Source organism: Pleurodeles waltl, chromosome 4_2, assembly GCF_031143425.1.
Source record: "Pleurodeles waltl isolate 20211129_DDA chromosome 4_2, aPleWal1.hap1.20221129, whole genome shotgun sequence".
In the NCBI taxonomy this organism is placed as follows: Eukaryota; Metazoa; Chordata; class Amphibia; order Caudata; family Salamandridae; genus Pleurodeles; species Pleurodeles waltl.
The window spans coordinates 259,084,635-259,102,883 of NC_090443.1; the positions used below are offsets into that span (position 1 = coordinate 259,084,635).

At 44.9% G+C, this 18,249-nt stretch overlaps 1 protein-coding gene across 1 annotated transcript in view; it reads left to right on the forward strand.

Moving 5' to 3' along the window:
* The window catches only part of LOC138293840 (regulator of G-protein signaling 21-like), a 66,288-nt gene extending 48,384 nt beyond the window's left edge, over positions 1-17,904 (forward strand). The window contains exon 4 of the mRNA XM_069233153.1: positions 17,216-17,904. Coding sequence (XP_069089254.1) covers positions 17,216-17,398 — 183 coding nt within the window. The 3' untranslated portion in view covers positions 17,399-17,904. The remainder of the gene's footprint in view (positions 1-17,215) is intronic.
* The last annotated feature ends 345 nt before the right edge of the window (positions 17,905-18,249 follow it).

Below are 18,249 nucleotides of genomic sequence, written 5' to 3' on the forward strand. Positions count from 1 at the left end.
GTTAGTTCTGTGTTGTGCTTGCAGCTGTTGTGTGATTGACTCCTGTGTGTTGGACACATAGCAAGGTATGATGTGCTGGCACATGATCTGATATGTGACTTCACTGGAGTTTGACATTTTGTTCCATTTTTGAGTTGGACAATCAGTGACGGAGAGTCATATTTTGGGAATCTAGTGCTGTGTTGTAGGCATGGGCAGGTGAACAGGGTGATATTTGTTGCTACATTTATGCCAATGAAAAATTTGGAGGTAGCCATTTTCATGATTTAGTCAGCAAGTCATACCCTGCTTCACACAGACCAGTAATGCCGAAGTATTACCCACAGACTTGAGCCTCCCTGTTAACTAATGAACCTGTAGGACTGTATGTTTGACTTCCCAGCAGCATCTAGCTCCACATGTTGTGCTAAGTTTATGTGGCACTTGAGTAGAATGTCATAGGTGTGTATGCAGCTCAAGCCCAGATGGGTGCTTGCATCTATGTGCTTGGTTTTGGAAAGGTATTAGTAAGATCAAATGATGTTGACAATTGTCCGCAATTAGGAACATAATTGTGGATGTGATTGTCCAATGTTTGTGTCTATCCTAGTTGGCAGCCCACCTTACCCGTGGTAGACTGACTAAACCCATGGACAGCTGTTCAAAGCTTCCTGGCTGTGCTTGATGTTTAAAAGTATGTGTTGCATGTCCATCACCCCATGAGGCACAGGGTTAGGTTTATGAAATATGTGTACCTAGGTGAGAGGATCCCAGTGTAGAAGACAGACATGTAATTCCAACGTTCCTTTGCTCCAGCCTAGGATACCCCCTCATGATTAGCAACTGCATACCTTCCTGGCAATTCCATTTACAAATCACAGATCTTGTGGCCCTTGATTGTCATCCAGAAGATAGTCATTAGTTGTCCCGTCACATGTGGAGTACTTGCAGCATTTGTTATGTTACTAATTGCAGAACAATGACGCACAGATTGTTTAAGTAGGTACACACCTTTTTGAGCATTGCTGTGCTGTTAGATAGGAGATGTGTAGACTGCGTTGGCATGTAATTCCTCAGGGACAATCTATGAGCTGTACAGTGATTTGGACTGTTTAAGCTAATTTTGAGGAAGTGTTAGAATATCATCAGTAGATGTATCACACAATGATGTAACAAATGTTTGGCTTTCTCTATTTTTACAGCTGCCAACATGGATGCCAATCAGATCAGGGATTTACAGAGGAGGGTGATGGGTTACTGCCACATTCTAGATGTGGTGTCTGGGTTCCGCAACATGGCACGGTGCTATCACCATGAGAGAGCCACAGGGGTCTGGAGGGCATTTGCCCAAGGGGGAGCCATCCTTGCCCACAACAGCCACCACCACCAGCACAACCACTCCGACCACAGTTGCACCAAGGATGACAGCCACTGTTGCAGGTCCCTCTATATCATGAGCTCCAGGCCCACAGACAGCAGGTCCTGCTCCTCCCCCTCCAAGCACCGCACCAGCACCAGCACAACCATCCACTAGTAGCACACAGACAACCCCTGCTGCAGTTATAGACAATGCTGAATTCCAACAGATGAGACGTGACATGCAACGGATGTTGCGCAGGATGGACAGGCTGCAGAAGGAGGTGTCCCGCAATAGCAGGAGACTGCGTGAGATGAAGAAGATCCTGCGGAGGGCAAACTTTGAACTTTGGGACCCTCAGCCATGATTCCCTCCCCTCCCTCCTGTTTGCTGGTTCTTATATTTAGTGGGTTTAGGGGGCTTAGTGTTAGGTTAAAATAGGCTGTTAGTTTAGTTAGTATAAGTGGGTTGGGTGTGGAGGGGATTATATTTTTACATGTAGTTTTTTGTGGGTGGATGGGGGATGATGTTGGGGTTTGTGTGTATAAAAAATTAAAACAAATACAAAAAAATATAAAAAGAAAAAAACCAAAAAATATATATTTGTTTAGGATAAGATAGTATGTATCTAGGTTAGTATATGTTGTCCTACATGTGTCCCGTCATATAAGGGGGTGAGGGGTTGATGTTTAGAGTGTTTAGTTAAATGTGATAAGTAATTTTAGATTAGGGTAGTTAGGGGCAGTTGCGGGTAATGTGTAGTTAGGATAGGTTGAGTTAGTTAAGGTGTTTCCCCTAGTTTTAGTATTCCTTTTTACTGTTAAATAAACATGTAGGTTCTCCTTTACAGTATGTGTCATATGCTTGGGGATCAGGGCCTTTGGCATGGGGGAATAGTGTCAATTTATTATTTGCATTTATGTGCCATCCTGCATCCAAATCCCATTTTTGACATGGTTATTCACAATTCCAAATGAGCTGTCACTTTGGCAGCTACACCAAAGCTACTTCTCTACGCATCTGCCATCCATTGCACCCACCACTCAAGGTTACTATGGTTCCCAATGTGTTGTTAAGTTTGGATGTGTGTTTTAAATCTGTCATCATTTGAGACCTGATTTGGAATCTTGGGCACTGTGGTATGTCTGCCTGCAGCCTGATGTTCATGTGAACCCTGAGAAGGTGAGTGATGGTATAACCTTATGTAGTATTGTATACATAAATCACATCTATCATTTCTTACATTGTGCTCCCAGGTTAAATATTTCTCCATACACTCGTACACATCCATTTCTGCTGTATGGTGTGTGTGTGTGATGAATGTTTACAGTCAGATGTCACATACATAAGGATTGTCTTGAAGGGAATTTTGAACACATTGATTTTCTGTTTGAAGCTGACTTTTTCAGTCCAACTCAGCATTACCCAAGGGTAGGTTGCTCCCGCTGCCGCTGCAGCTCCACCAGCCCAGGCTCCTGAAACCTCCAAGCAAGTCCTGCGAAACCACAGTAAGTACTCCCCCCGTCCAGCCCCTCGCCCTGCCCCGCGCTACTCACCTCTTCTCCTGCTTCCCTCTTCATCTTTGATCTTCCTCTTTGCTCTCCATCTGTATTCTTCATCTATGTTCTTCTTTCTTCCCTGCACCCCATCCTGCGTGTTCTTTCTTCTGTCTTTATCTGTGTTCTTCTTCTGTGCTCTTCTTTCTTCCCTGCACCCCGTCCTGCGTGTTCTCTCTTCTTCTTTGTCCTTCTTCTGTGTTCTTCTTTTGTATTCTTCATCTGTGCTCTTCTTCTGTGCTCTTCTTCTGTGTATTTCATCTGTTTCTTCCCTCTCTTCTGCACCGCGACCTGCGTGTGCTTTCTTCTGTCTTCATCTGTATTCTTCTTCTTTGTACTTCATCTGTGTTTCTTCCTTCTCTTCTGCACCCCGTCCTGCGTGTTCTCTCTTCTTCTTTGTCCTTCTTCTGTGTTCTTCATCTGTATTCTTCATCTGTGCTCTTCTTCTGTGCTCTACTTCTGTGTATTTCATCTGTGTTTCTTCCCTCTCTTCTGCACCGCGACCTGCCTGTGCTTTCTTCTGTCTTCATCTGTATTCTTCTTCTTTGTACTTCATCTGTGTTTCTTCCTTCTCTTCTGCACCGCGACCTGCGTGTGCTTTCTTCTTCTTTGTCCTTCTTCTGTGTTTTTCATCTGTATTCTTCTTCTGTGTACTTCGTACCCTCTGCTTCTCAGGGCTCTCCTCTTCTGCCGGACTCCTCTTCCTTGACTCTTCTCTCCTCTTCTTCTTTACCTTTTCCTTGGCTCTTCTCTCTTCTGCTCCTATTCTTCTTTACCTTCTTCCGGGCTCTTCTCTCTTCTGCTCCTCGCTCCTCTTCTTCTTTACCTTCTTCTGGGCTCTTCTCTCTTCTGCTCCTCGCTCCTCTTCTTCTTTACCTTCTTCTGGGCTCTTCTCTCTTCTGCTCCTCGCTCCTCTTCTTCTTTACCTTCTTCTGGGCTCTTCTCTCTTCTGTTCTTCTGCTCCTCGCTCCTCTTCTTCTTTACCTTCTTCCTGGCTCTTCTCTTCTCTCTCTTCTGCTCCTGACTCCTCTCTCTGACCTTCCTCACTCCCCTCCACCTCTGTAACCCCCCTCCCCTATCTTCCTATCTTTTCTTCCTAACTCCCGCCACCTTTAACCCCCCTCCCCTATCTTTTCTCCCCTCTACCTGACCCCCCACCCTCCGCTTTCCCGTTGCCACCACCTGCTCGCCCCCGCCCCCCCTGCTCCCATTCGTCGGCCCACTCCCGTCCCCAGCTGACCCCTCCTCCCTCTTATGGCAGCTGCTGTGCGGGTGCGCCGCTGGCGCGCAGAAGGCGCGCCAAAGGCAAGCCCGTCTGCACCTGTCTGCCCCTGGACCGCGCCCAGCGCCACGACCCCTGGCCACCAGCACTCCCAAACCCCGCAGCACCGCTACGACCCCGTCACCCTACACGCCCTCAACCCGGGGCGCTCCAGCACCTGCTTCCAAGCCATCCCGAAACGCACCCACGGACCCTTCGTATGTCACACCTGCAAACTCACCTTCTACCGCGAAAACACCACGCCCGCCAGCCCACGCGCCAACAACCACCTCAAATGCATCCTGATCAACGCACGCTCCGTCCACAAGCACGCCGTTGAACTATGGGACCTCCTGGACTCCACCGCACCGGACGTCGCCTTCATCACTGAGACCTGGATGAACGCCTCCTCGGCCCCCAACATCGCCATAGCCATCCCCGACGGCTACAAGATTTGAAGGAGAGACCGCACCAACCAAGTAGGTGGAGGAATCGCCATCGTCTTCAAGGACTCCATCAACGTCACCACCTCCACCGAAGACACCCCCCTCGCCGCCGAACACCTGCACTTCCAGATCCACACCGACCCCAGGACCACACTCAGAGGAACTCTCATCTACCGACCCCTGGGACCACGCGCCCTTTTCAGCGACTCCATCACTGACTTCATCTCCCCGCACGCCCTTGCCTCGCCGGACTACATCCTCCTCGGTGACCTCAACTTCCACCTGGAACAGAACAACGGCCCCAACACCACCGCCCTGCTCGACAACCTCGCCAACCTCGGCCTCAAGCAACTGGTGAACACCCCCACCCACATCGCCGGATACACGCTAGACCCCATCTTCTCCGCCAGCAACCACGTATCCTTCAGCCACTCCTCCGCTATACACTGGACCGACCACAGATGTGTCCACTTCACCTTCCGACGCGAGACTCGCCACCTCCGCACACAACCCATCCCACGTCGACAGTGGAACAAAATCCCAGAGGAACAGCTTCTCTCCACTCTCAACGACAACCAACCCACCTTCTCCTCCAACCCCAACGACGCAGCCCTCAGCCTCACGAATTGGATCACCAACTGCGCAGACAACCTCGCTCCCCTCAGACGCCTCCCAAGACAGACCAATGCCAAAAAACCTCTCTGGTTCACTGACACCCTTAAGGAATCAAAGAAAACCTGCTGCACCCTCGAGAAAGCCTGGCGCAAGGACCACACTGCAGATAACATGACTGCCCTCAAGAACGCTACCTGCGAACACCACCAACTGATCCGCGCCGCCAAAAGAAATTTCTTCACAGACAGACTGGACAAAAACAGCCACAACAGCAGAGAACTCTTCAACATCGTCAAAGAGCTCTCCAACCCTAACGCCAACGCCATCACGCCCTCACAAGACCTCTGCAACTCCCTCGCCACCTTCTTCCATCTTAAGATCACCGACCTACACAACAGCTTCGGACACCAGACCCAGCCAACCACCACAAAACCTACAACCCCAGCCATCACCCTCAACGCCTGGACTCACATCAACACAGAAGAGACCAAAGCCACCATGAACTCCATCCACTCCGGTGCCCCATCGGACCCCTGCCCACACTTCATCTTCAACAAAGCCGACGACATCATCGCCCCCCCGCACCTCCAGACCATCATCAACAGCTCGTTTTCTTCTGCTACCTTCCCCGAGAGCTGGAAACACGCTGAAGTCAACACCCTACTGAAAAAACCTACGGCGGACCCAAGCGACCTGAAGAACTTCCGCCCCATCTCGCTCCTCCCATTCCCTGCCAAAGTCATAGAGAAGACCGTCAACAAGCAACTTACCAACTTCCTTGAAGACAACAGCATACTCGACCCCTCTCAGTCCGGATTCCGAGCCAATCACAGCACAGAAACCGCCCTCATCTCAGTCACAGACGACATCAGAACCCCGATGGACAATGGAGAAAGAGTCACCCTCATCCTCCTCGACCTCTCGGCTGCCTTCGACACCGTCTGTCACCGCACCCTAATAACCTGCCTCCGCTCCACCGGGATCCAAGGACAGGCCCTGGACTGGATCACCTCCTTCCTCTCCAACCGCTCCCAAAGAGTCTACCCCCCACCTTTTCGCTCAGACCCCACCGAGATCATCTGCGGTATCCCACAAGGCTCCTCACTCAGCCAGACACTCTTCAATGTCTACATGAGCCCCCTCGCCGACATCGTACGCAAACACAGCATCATCATCACCTCCTACGCCGACGACACTCAACTGATACTTTCCCTCACCAAGGACCCCACCAGCGCCAAGACCAACCTGCAAGATGGAATGAAAGACGTCGCAGATTGGATGAAACTCAGCCGTCTGAAACTGAACTCAGACAAAACGGAAGTCCTCATCCTCGGAAACACCCCGACCGCCTGGGACGACTCCTGGTGGCCCACGGCCCTTGGCACCGCACTGACCCCGTCAGACCACGCACGCAACCTCGGTTTGATCTTGGACCCACTTCTCACCATGACCAAACAAGTCAACGCCGTATCATCCTCCTGCTTCCTCACCCTCCGCATGCTCCGAAAGATCTTCAGTTGGATCCCCGGGACACCAGAATGACCGTGACCCACGCCCTTATCACGAGCCGCCTGGACTACGGCAACACCCTATACGCAGGAATCACCGCTAAACTCCAGAAACGTCTGCAACGAATTCAAAACGTCTCCGCCCGCCTCATCCTAAACATACCCCGCAACATCCACATCTCCGCCCACCTGAGACACCTGCACTGGCTTCCCGTCAACAAAAGGATCACCTTCCGACTCCTCACCCACGCACACAAAGCCCTCCACAACAAGGGACCCGAATACCTCAACCTCCCCTCAGCTTCTACACACCCACCCGTCCTCTTCGCTCCGCCAACCTCGCTCTCGCCGCCGTCCCTCGCATCCGCCGCACCACGGCGGGTGGGAGGTCCTTCTCCTACCTGGCGGCCAAGACATGGAACTCTCTCTGCACCATCCTCAGGACCACCCAGGACCACTCCGCCTTCCGGAGACTACTCAAGACCTGGCTCTTCGAGCAGCAGTAACCCCTTCCCCCTAGCGCCTTGAGACCCGCACGGGTGAGTAGCGCGCTTTATAAATATTTATGATTGATTGATTGATTGAGCATTATACTGTTAGTTTTCTATTTACTTCAGAAATAAGCCTCAGGAAGGGCAGATGATGATACAATCCAGACGCCAGTGCATAGTTATCAGACCACAATCTTTCAAGGCAGTTGTATTGACATTCTATGGCCCTTGAGAGGTGACATACATCACTAATCTCCTACACAGTTGATGTGTCACAATACACAGAGACAAAGTGGTTGTGTAAGTGCTATTTATTTTAAAGTGCTGTAGTGCAACATTTACATAGTCCAGGATTGTGAGTCCATTAGTGTGACGCCTTCTATTGTGATACTACACATGTGCAATGGGACATGTCATTGGACATGCTGGGGTGAAGTGTCATACAGTGCAGAGGAACATGAATTGCCAATGAGGTAGTGAGAGACAATCACAGAGCATAGTGTCAAGGTAAACAGTGGGCTGGAGAACAGTGCATTATTCCAGTGACCCTGTACATAAGGGTATCCATAACTGACTTACCTCTGAGTACACTTATACTATTTTCATGAGGGTGAGGGCAGGAATGGTTCTTAGTATAAGTTTTAAAACTCTTAATGTTAATACTTCTATATGGTGTACTAAGGTATGAAGCTTCAGAGTGTTAAGGAAATCCACTTTTTTCTATTTTGAACACCTTATATTCTAGTAAGTTTGTGGCATGAGTTATGTGGCATTTATTCTGAAGGCTCGGCTCATGCATGGAATCTTTGAGCTGGAATCTACCCTTGTCTCTGCTCTCTATGAATATTTGTCGGCTCACAAACCTCTTTTGGGCAGACTATATGTTGAGCTTAAGTTTTTCAAGGCACTTCATATGTGCTAGTGAGATCATTAACACATATGAGAGGGCATGAGAGTGCCTTGATATATTTGTGTTTAGGATGTGTGCTGTCCAAAAAAGGATTAATTAACAAAATAGCCTACCTGGGTCAGTGACATTGATTACTAATCTGTCAAATACATTCCTGTTGAAGTCAATGACGATTGTTTTGCATGGGCCATACACTAGTCTAACTAGTCCTCTAAGAAAAAGTTTCAGGAGCTCTTAGCCAGTCCCAGGCCTGACTACAACAATGGGACTGCACGTCTGCAGCTAACATCAGTTGCCTCTCAGGATACAGGCACAAAGGCTGAGTTCAGTAAAGTGTGCTGTGGTCAGCCAGTTTGACAAAGGCTCACTCATGGCTGCTCATAGTTATTCAATAAACAACCAAAGTGCAGACATGAGGGTAACACAGAGCACACACTTGTGCAGCCAAATAATACATTTAACACTGTCTAATGGAACAACAAGAATGCCCCTGCTATGGCTAAGAGTCAATCAGGCTGGCAGCTTGTTTTATCCCTGGGCTTTGGATGCTTCAACTCAGCTTCATCCCACACAAAACGTAAAAAATCCCTCAGTTTTGGGCTTATTCTTTGCTGCTTTTTTCATTTTTGCTTTTCTCATTTGTGGGAAAATTTAGCTCATCTTATCAGGAGTCTTCTGCAATCCCTGTTGTGTCCACACTGCACAACCCTTAGTTTAGTAAGTGCCAGAGCACTTTTGTCGTAAAACAAAGAAGTATAAACCATAAACCCAGCAGGTGGCTGAACGGTACAGTGCAAAACAGGAAATCACGGCTTCCCTGCTTAAAACAATTGTGTGATTATGTGCAAATACTATATTTCACCAAGACTTACGTTTCCCTTCAAATATGGCAATAAGCTCTTGTTTCTTGTTTAATAGACTGTAATGTTGCTCCATCTCCAATACAAAATGACACCTCGAAAATGTGGGGACACATATTTTATGTTATGTATATAGCAACTATCACTTATGGGGGCATCCTGGCGCTGAGCAGATGAGTGTGCCTCACAATGCCTAGGACTGGGCAGGATGGTAAGTAGAAACGCTGGGTTTTCAGCTTCTGGCTGGATTCAGAAAGAGAGGAGGGGGCATCTTTGGTTGACTGACTATTCATGATAGGGTGGGTTGCTGTGTGGGTGGTGGTTGGTTAGTGTGTGTGTGGGGTTCTGGGTACGGGAGCGGTGAATGTGGATGGGTGCATGAGGGCCTGAGGGAGGTGCAAGTCAAGGCTCCCTTTGAGGTGTGTGGAGCAGTACGGCGAATGGCTGTAGGGGTCGAGAGCGCAGAGGAACGCTGTCGTTAAGGGGAGGACCAGGGTTCCTTTCACTGGGTCCAGTCCAAGCATTGACAGGCTTGCTATGGCACGCTAGCAGTGCACATGTTGCACAATTGAGTTGCGGTAGACATGAAGGGCCTGATTTAGAACTCGGTGGACAGGTTACTCAGTCACAACGATGAGTGATATACTGTCTGCTGAAATCTAAATGCCACTATCTTCTATGTGGTTTAGATATTGGTGGACTGGATAACACATCACCATTGTAATGGGGTAACCTGTCTGCTGAGTTCTAAATCGGGCCCGAAGTAGGTGGTGGGAGGGTGGTAAGTGCAGTGGGAGGAGTTTAGGAGGTGCAGGATACAGGAGAGTGAAAACAAGGTAAGGAGCACTGGGGTGAGGAAAGGGTGGCAAAACTGGAAAAAACAGGGGCAAAATGAGTACAGCACAGAGCACAAGGAGGCACACATAACAGAGGAAAAGCTGAAAATGGGACACAGACAATGGTAAAAAACAGCAGAAGGCACCAGAAACAAAGCCGAAAATAGGGCACAAACAAGGGCAAGAGCAAAGCATACAAAGACTATAACGAAGCATACCGAATCACAGACATGGGTTGAAACGAGAAGAAAATGGGAACAGAGAGACACAAAATAAGGGCACAACAAGCAGAAAACAGGGCCCAGAAGAGTCACAAAACAAGAGAAAACAAACAGGCACAGATAAGGACAAAGCACAAAGAGGCATAAACAAGCAAAAAATAAAGCACAAGCAAATCAGGAAGCAGGGATAATGGGGTACAGATAAAGGCAAAAATAAAACACACAGAGGCGTAAACAAGGGCTGAAGCAAAGTGAAGAGTGGTGTAAATAAGGGTTGAGATGAGAAAAAAAACAGGCACAGAGAGGCACAAAAAAGGGAAAACAGGGCACAGAAAAGGACGGAAATGAAGCCCAAACACGGGAAAAAGGAGCCCATCATGCAATGTGATCTCAAAATGAGCACTATACAAAAAAAGGATTTAGGCACTCATGTTTATAATGCACTCACTTGTACATATGAAACGGCCTTTGAACACTTGACCTCAGATTGTGCGCATTACAAAAATGTATTTTTTAAAGTACAGTGTACATGATTCAGCGTACAACCTGCATTTAATTAGAAGTTGGCTTGAAAAGGTTTTACCTGCTGCAATGGGGTACTCCAGATGCTCACTTCCATTAATAACAGCCGGCTTCAGCCTCAAAAGTCTGAACAGAGAAAGCACCAGAGCTGCTGAGTGTGGGAGTCTGGGATGACACTGTGGGTTGACTGGAGAGGCTCTGTGACTCAAACCCCACAGCAGTGAAGGGTGTATAACTGGACTGTCTGCGGCCTGCTCCTGCATGTGTTTTCAACTTGCTCCTGCCCACAACCCTTCCTATTTCTGAGCCACCGCAGGCCCCTCTGTTCACTTTCCAAAGTGGACTCTGCAACTTGCATTGAACTTCACTGTGATTGTCTGTCAGTGTCATGTGATTTTCATTGTGTATTATACACACAATTCACCATTTCCATTTAATTTATATCCTTATCCAGTTCAGTCAATATCTTGTGTACCTCAATGTGATTCATATCCAATTTCAGTGATGCACATATTCATTTCAAGTACAGTGTTATTTACCTCACTGTTATTTCTATCCATCTCAAGGTTTGTTATATTTGATTCGTTCTCTAATTTTTATTTTTTTAAATTAGCTTTTAAGTTAAATTAGCTCAATACAAAACAGTACACTTTCCAGCACAAAATCACAGTACAGTACACACATGGAACAACATAACGTATAATCAGGGCCACTGCAATGTGTAATTTTACAGCCGTGGCTTTTTTGCATGATTATGGATTTGCTGCATTTGGCATATAATTCACTAGCTGCTACATAATCTGTAGGTTTTAACAAAAACAAATGTTGTTTCTAACTCAAATGGATCAAAACTTATGAAAAACACGGTAAGACATAGGGCCAGATGTATTGTTCTTCACATTAACGATTACCTCATTGCAATTTTTAACGAATCCCTATTAAGTTATCGCTATTGGAATGTATGAAACCACAGGAGTTTCATACAGTGATTCGCAAGGTCTCGCAAATGGACCAACCTCATTAATATTCATGATGTAGGTCGCATGTTGCAAGCCATTGCCAATGGCTACAATCACAGGGATGGTGGCCTGCTGGGCTCAGCAGACTACCATGTCTGTGACTGCTTTTCAATAAAGCAATCTTTTTATTTATGTTTAAATGCATCCCGTTTTCCTTAAAGGAAAACGGGATGCATTTAAAAGGAAAAATGAAAAGTTTTCTTTTCAATTTTTTAATAGTAGGCTGTGGTCCATGGGACACTGCCTGCTCTTAAAAAATGTTTTTGCATGCATTCACAAATGGGAAGGGGCCCCTTGGGCACGCCTTCCTCTTTGCGAATGGGTTACCACCAATTTGAAGTTGGTGGTAACTGCGATTGTTTTGCGACTGCATTCATGGTCACAAAACAATCATACATACCTCTACTATTCGATATTAGGAAGGGATACCCTCGACAAACCCCTTCCTAATACCGAATCGGTATGTAGTCGCAAATCCAATTTGCGATTCGGTAACAAGTTACCGAGTCGCAAATTGGACTTGTTACATACCAAAATTAATTTTTGTAATTGCAAAAAGGTTTGATACATTTGGCCCATAGTCCTGTGCAACAGAAGGCCGTTCAAAAAGGTTGTTTGGTACTCTTTCATTTGCTTGTTGCTGCATTTGGCTTTCAGTTGTTACTAATAAGATGAAATTGTTCCACAGACAATTCATCATTTAATCAATCAGTAGATTTGTAGAGTGCTACTTGTCACCCATGCGGATATCCAGGCGCTGACAGGGTCTTGTTGATTAGCTAAATAGCCAGGTCTTCATAGACTTTTGGAATTGTGGAAGAGATGGGCAGGTCCGCAGATGGAAAGGTAGCTAATTCCCTGACTTTGCTGCAAGTAGGAGAAGGAGGGACCTACGCATCTTCTATGTCGGATGCGGGGTGAGGGTAGGGAGAAAAGAATGTGGAGTGGAGGTGTCCGTGACCTTATGGAAGTTCAGGCGGTGTATCAGTTAGGCAGGTCTTCAGTTGAATAGGGTGGAGTGCCTCGTATGCATGGGTCAGGATCTTGAACTGGCATCTTTTCTGTATAGGGAGCTAGTGGTGTTTATCTGAGGATGAGGGTGATGTGGGTTCATCTAGTGAGGTCCAGGATGAGTCAGGCTGCGGTGTTCTGTATAGTGTATAGTCATCGGAGGTGAGCTATGATTCCTGTATAGAGAGTGTTGCCATAGTCCAGTTGGCTGGAGATGGGGGCCTGGGTGATGGTGCGTCTTGACCTTCAGGGTAGTAATTTCAATAGCTTATGTAGCATGCGGAGGATGAAGAAGCAGAAGGAGACAGAGTCAACCTGATGCATCATGGTTAGCTTATTGTCCAGAATGATGCCTGAGTTCCTAGCATGGATAGTGGGAGTAGGAGTAGGTCCGAGTTCTGAGGGCCACTAGGATGCATCCCATTAGGAGTTTTTGGCCGATATTAAAAAAAAATGACGGAGAGCGGCGCTGCACCAAAATTGGCAGCACCGCGCTCCCTCTTTTTCACAATGCACGGATGCGCCATATTTAATTGAATACGGCGCACCCCTGTGTTGTTCCCTGCACTGGTGTTAAATTAAGCTGCCTGCACCAAAGCAGGCATCCTTGCACCATCAAGCAAAGGATGTCTGCGTTGAGGGGTTTGATTGTTTATGTGTGGGAAGGTGTGGTGTTGGGCAAGATGGCTCCATTTGGCTGGTCATATGTCTGTGGTGGTAGCGGGGTTGTTGCGCTGCTTGAAGAAGTCAGTAGCCTTGGGCTTGGGTTTGAAGTTTCTGTAGATTTTAGCAATCTTGTTCTGGAAAATGTTTGCAAGGCTTTTGCAGCGATCCTGTGAGGGGGTAATGTTGTTTGTTGTCCTTGAGTGGTTGGAGAATTCCTTGACGATGTTAAAGAGTACTTTGCTGTTATTGGAGCTTGATTCGATGTGTGAGACTAATATTTTCCAATTCAAAGCTGTGATACAGTGCCTAGAACTATAGTTATTTCAGTGCGTGCCATATTCATCTTAGCATGTGTAATACTCCTTTTAATGGATGTCTCATTCACATTAACACATCATATTAATTCTAACTTGAATCATATCCATTTCAACACGTATCATAATCATGTCAATGTGTCTCATATTACTTACATACCAAGCCATACTCATTTTGATAAATGTCATATTTATTTTAACGTTACTCAGACTCATTTTAAAACATGTCAGATTAATTTCAGTGAAGCTCATGTTCCTTTCAACTCATGTTGTGTTCATTTTAAAATGTGTTATATTCAATCAATGTTATATTTACTTCAATGGATGTCATATTCATAGAAACACTTGTCATATTATTTTAGGGTTTAGCATATCTATTTTAACAAATATCATAATCATTTGAAAATGTATTATATTAATTTCAACGCATGCCATATTCATTTTGACAAATACCATAAGAATTTTAGCTTTGGTCATAATCATTTGAAGGCATGTCAAATTCAGTTCAATAGGGCTTATAATCATTTCAACTCAAACCACATTTATTTTAAATCATCTCCAATTTATTTCTGTATATCTTATATTCATTGCAATCTGGGTAATATTCATTTCAACACAGTTCATATTCAGTGCCACATGTGCAATGTTCATTTCATTGAATGTTATATTTCTTCACTGTGCATTATATTCTTTTCACAATATAATATATTTATTTTAGTACCTTATATTTATTTCAATCTGTCATATTCATTTCAATGTATGTCATATTCCTCTTGGCATGTCAGTCCTTTCAAGAAATGTCCAATTATTTTTTGATGAATATTGTATTTATTTCAGTGATTGCTTTATTGTTTATGACGCGGGCCATATTTATTGCACTATGGTTGATATATATTTCAGTATATCTCTTATTTAATTACAAGTGTGGGTTATTAATATTATTCACTAAGTAGCATATTCACTGTGCCAGGTTTGCTTTGGCTCAAGTCAGATTCGCTCTGCCAGGTATCATATTTATTTTGACACATTACATGCATTTTGTTGTGTGTCATATTCCTTTTGCTGCACGCTATGCATTTCAGGAGTTGTCCTATATGGGAGCTTTATTTTGACTTGAACGGCTTCCCATAGAGAGGTCTTTTGATGAGGAGACTAGAATGTTAGAACTGCCAGAGGTGTAATGTAACTCGGATTTTAAATTTAATGGCATCCAGAAATCCACTAAGAAAAATTATGTTTTTTTATTTTTAACTTCCTCTGTGTGTTGAGTATGTGGGTTCACCCTCCAGCCTTAAACATACATCTGCATCCCTGCAGTTGTAAACATTTAATTTCCCATTCAAAAGATTGCATTTGGTCAGAAATGTATGTTTACAACTGGGTTTACCTGTTTTACGCCTGCTAGATACACACAAAGAGATTTTTGGAAGGCCTAAACTCATTTATGTGGGGAAGATCACGGTCACAAGTGTTGAGTACTCTGCAAGAGTGAAACCCACTAATGAGCTGTGGGAAAATGGACATTCCACAGCATAATTATACTTGGAGCCTGTCAACGCCCATAGCTATGAACATTTGTGGGAACTACCAAACTCCTCTCATGCCCCTTTCCACTGGGGAAACTGTAGGATTTCCTTTACACAAATCAAGGCATGGTGCAACTCCCTTCACAGGGTACGAAGGGAAAAGAATCAACCTGAGATTTGCAGGAGAAACTGGACAAAACATTGGCCTTGTGGAGAAATAAAATGTTTTTAAAAGCATGCGTTTGCACAAGGGATTCTACTCCTACTGTTCAGATTTCTCCCATGTGAAGAGCGCCACACTGGGGTTAGAATTCCTATAGAAATGTTATATAAACTTTCCCAAAGTACACTTGGCACCCAGTCTAGTGCAGCTTTAAAGATGTACTCCTAGGAAAGTTTGTGAATTCCAGAAAGTTGGAAAATTACATGTAGGTACAGCTCTCCGCCTGTAACTTTCTGATTTTCTTCATGAATCGGGCCCTTGCTCCTAATAGCCATTTTATCTGTGCCTATTAGCATACTTATTTCAGATCTAGTAGGGCACGAATAGTTTGAATATAATTTACAAGAAAAGTACATAACTGCTCACCCTTGGACCTACATAAGCTGTTCCTCTGAAATAGGCCTAAAGTGGCATACTCAATATTGGTACTCGTCATGGAATTTGTATTGTACAAATCTGTCTACATTCAAAACCAACCGTTCTTGTTAGCTCAACTTGTATTTCTCAACCCACAGATGACAGTTTCTTAGTTAGAGGTCTGTTGGATCGTATAACTGTTTCATGTATTTTAGGATCCGCATATCTGTGCTACAGAGAGAGAACTGGCACTTTAGATTAATCGCGGGAATAAATGAGCGCTGCTCCTTAAAGTTTATGCATTTGAATGTTTGTCTTCATTATTACTAACTACACCTTTAGATCAATTTGATTTTGAATCAGAATCAAAAAGCAGAGTACCAGACTTACAATGAAGGGCCTTGTAACATTAGAACATAAAATAAAATAAAAAAACTGAATAAACAGGACGTGGTGGACAAGGAAATGGCACAGTAAAACAAGTAAGGAGAAACTGTTAGATCAGTAATTGAGAATGAAGGAATGATAGATTTGCTGGGGTAACGGTTGGATTAGAAGTACAAGGTTAGAGGCATGGGGTAGATATATTACATTTTTTGTACTTTATCCATTGGTATAAAATCTTATATCTCTGCTCATAACAACCTGCCTCGTCTTTAAAATTGGGATTAAAGATGTAGGGGCTTATTTACAAGCCCCGTGCGCTGCCTGTGTGTCACTGTTTGTGACGCTCAGTGGCGCATATTTCAGGCCCATATCTAATAATCCAATTTGCATGACTTTTCATTGCCTTGTAGATATGGTGTATGGCAATGCAGAGCAAGTCACTGCGTTGACTTACACTGAGCCAGGGAGGTGTTACATGGGCATTGCAGTGGGTTTTCCCACACAACACCCATGGGTTTTGATGTATTCCCAGATTTACAAGGCATTGTAAGCCTGGAAATGCATCAAAATGTGATGCCTCCCCAAGCGAGGCGCAACGAGGACAAATATTTATTTCTCCTTGTTTTTTCCTCTTTCTATGTGTGTTACAGAATGCAGCACGCTTTGAGAGAGGAAAAAGCCTCTCATTATTGTTTTTGTGCAGGAAGGTGTCCCTTTCTGCACAGAAACAATTCTGTTTGTGAAGCAGGTGTCCTTGTACCATGGTGCATGGGTAGCTGCATCAGCACTAGGCAGCCCTGTGTGTGCCAGCACAGGGAAGAGGACCAACATGCGCCATATCTTGTAGATGAGGCACATTCCCACTCTTTCCCTGTGGCACATGGTAGCTCAGCAAGGTCACTTGCAGCACTGTCTTCCACCACGTTTGGGGTGGAAACAATATTTAATCCATTTAGAGTTTAAAAAATGTACTATGTTGCTTAGGATGTGAGTAGTGTATGTTGTGATATGAAAGTATGAGTTCAATTATCTTTCTGTATAATGAAGAACATTATGCAACTTATGCAACATTTAGCATCAGGTATCAAAACAACTTCATAAAATGTGGTGGACTCCTTACTAATTGCATTTGCATATTTCTTTAATCTAGATCAACATTGACCACAAAACCAGAGACAACATCACAAAGAACATCTCTCAGCCTACTATCACCTGCTTTGATGAAGCTCAAAGAAACATCCTTTGCCTCATGACCAAGGACTCCTACCCACGATTTCTAAAGTCAGACGTCTACAAGGAATTCATGAAAAAGCAACAAAATACGAGCCATTAAAAGTGTCTGTAGTTCTAGTTAAAAAGATTAAACATGTGAATCATTAATTTGTAACTCCTAACGTGAACAGGAGGTTTGCATGATGGACTTGTTGCATTGCTCTGAAATATTTCCCCTCATGTTGTTTAAAATATCCTTAGTATTTAAATATAATCTTAAGTAGGCAAATGTGTGGTTGACCTCCTGGGTGTCTGGTAGTGCGGTGCACTGCCATGCAGAAGACCTCGGTGCTGCATCTTCCTCTTGATGGTGCCAGTTAGACACAATTGGAACCACAATCGAGCTGGTACTCGGCAAGTTAAGATAACAATTCACTTAGATAGTGAGGTACTAAGATGAGATACAAAAAAATGTCTCTATGATTCTAAAGTTTGGGTCCAGTTACTCTGAACTTTAGAAAACTCACAGGGCCAGATCTAAAAGAAAGTGGCGCATTGGTCCCAATGGACCACTTTCCTTGCGCTGCCTCTGCCCATCCTAACAACATCATGGTTGTGCAATATTTACAATATGGCACACCCAGGTGCTCGTTTCCACAAAAGCATCATTATTGATGATGCTATTGTGGCGCTTTGCTGGATTAGCCCCTTAAATGAAGGCAGTAGTGCAGCAAAGCACTGGGAATGCTCATAGGTTACTATGTGGCTGTTACTTTAAAGCCTGCCCTGAGCAGACATTAAAAATTATTTTAAAAAATGATGCAGTGAAATCTTGTAAATGTCACTACGCCATGTTTTTTCAGCCTCCTTCCGTGGGAATGCCCCCCTTACATACATTACACCTGGCATAGGTATAATGTGGGGGAAGGTGTTACAGCGTGTCCAAAGCTAGCATTTCACCACTTTGTAAAT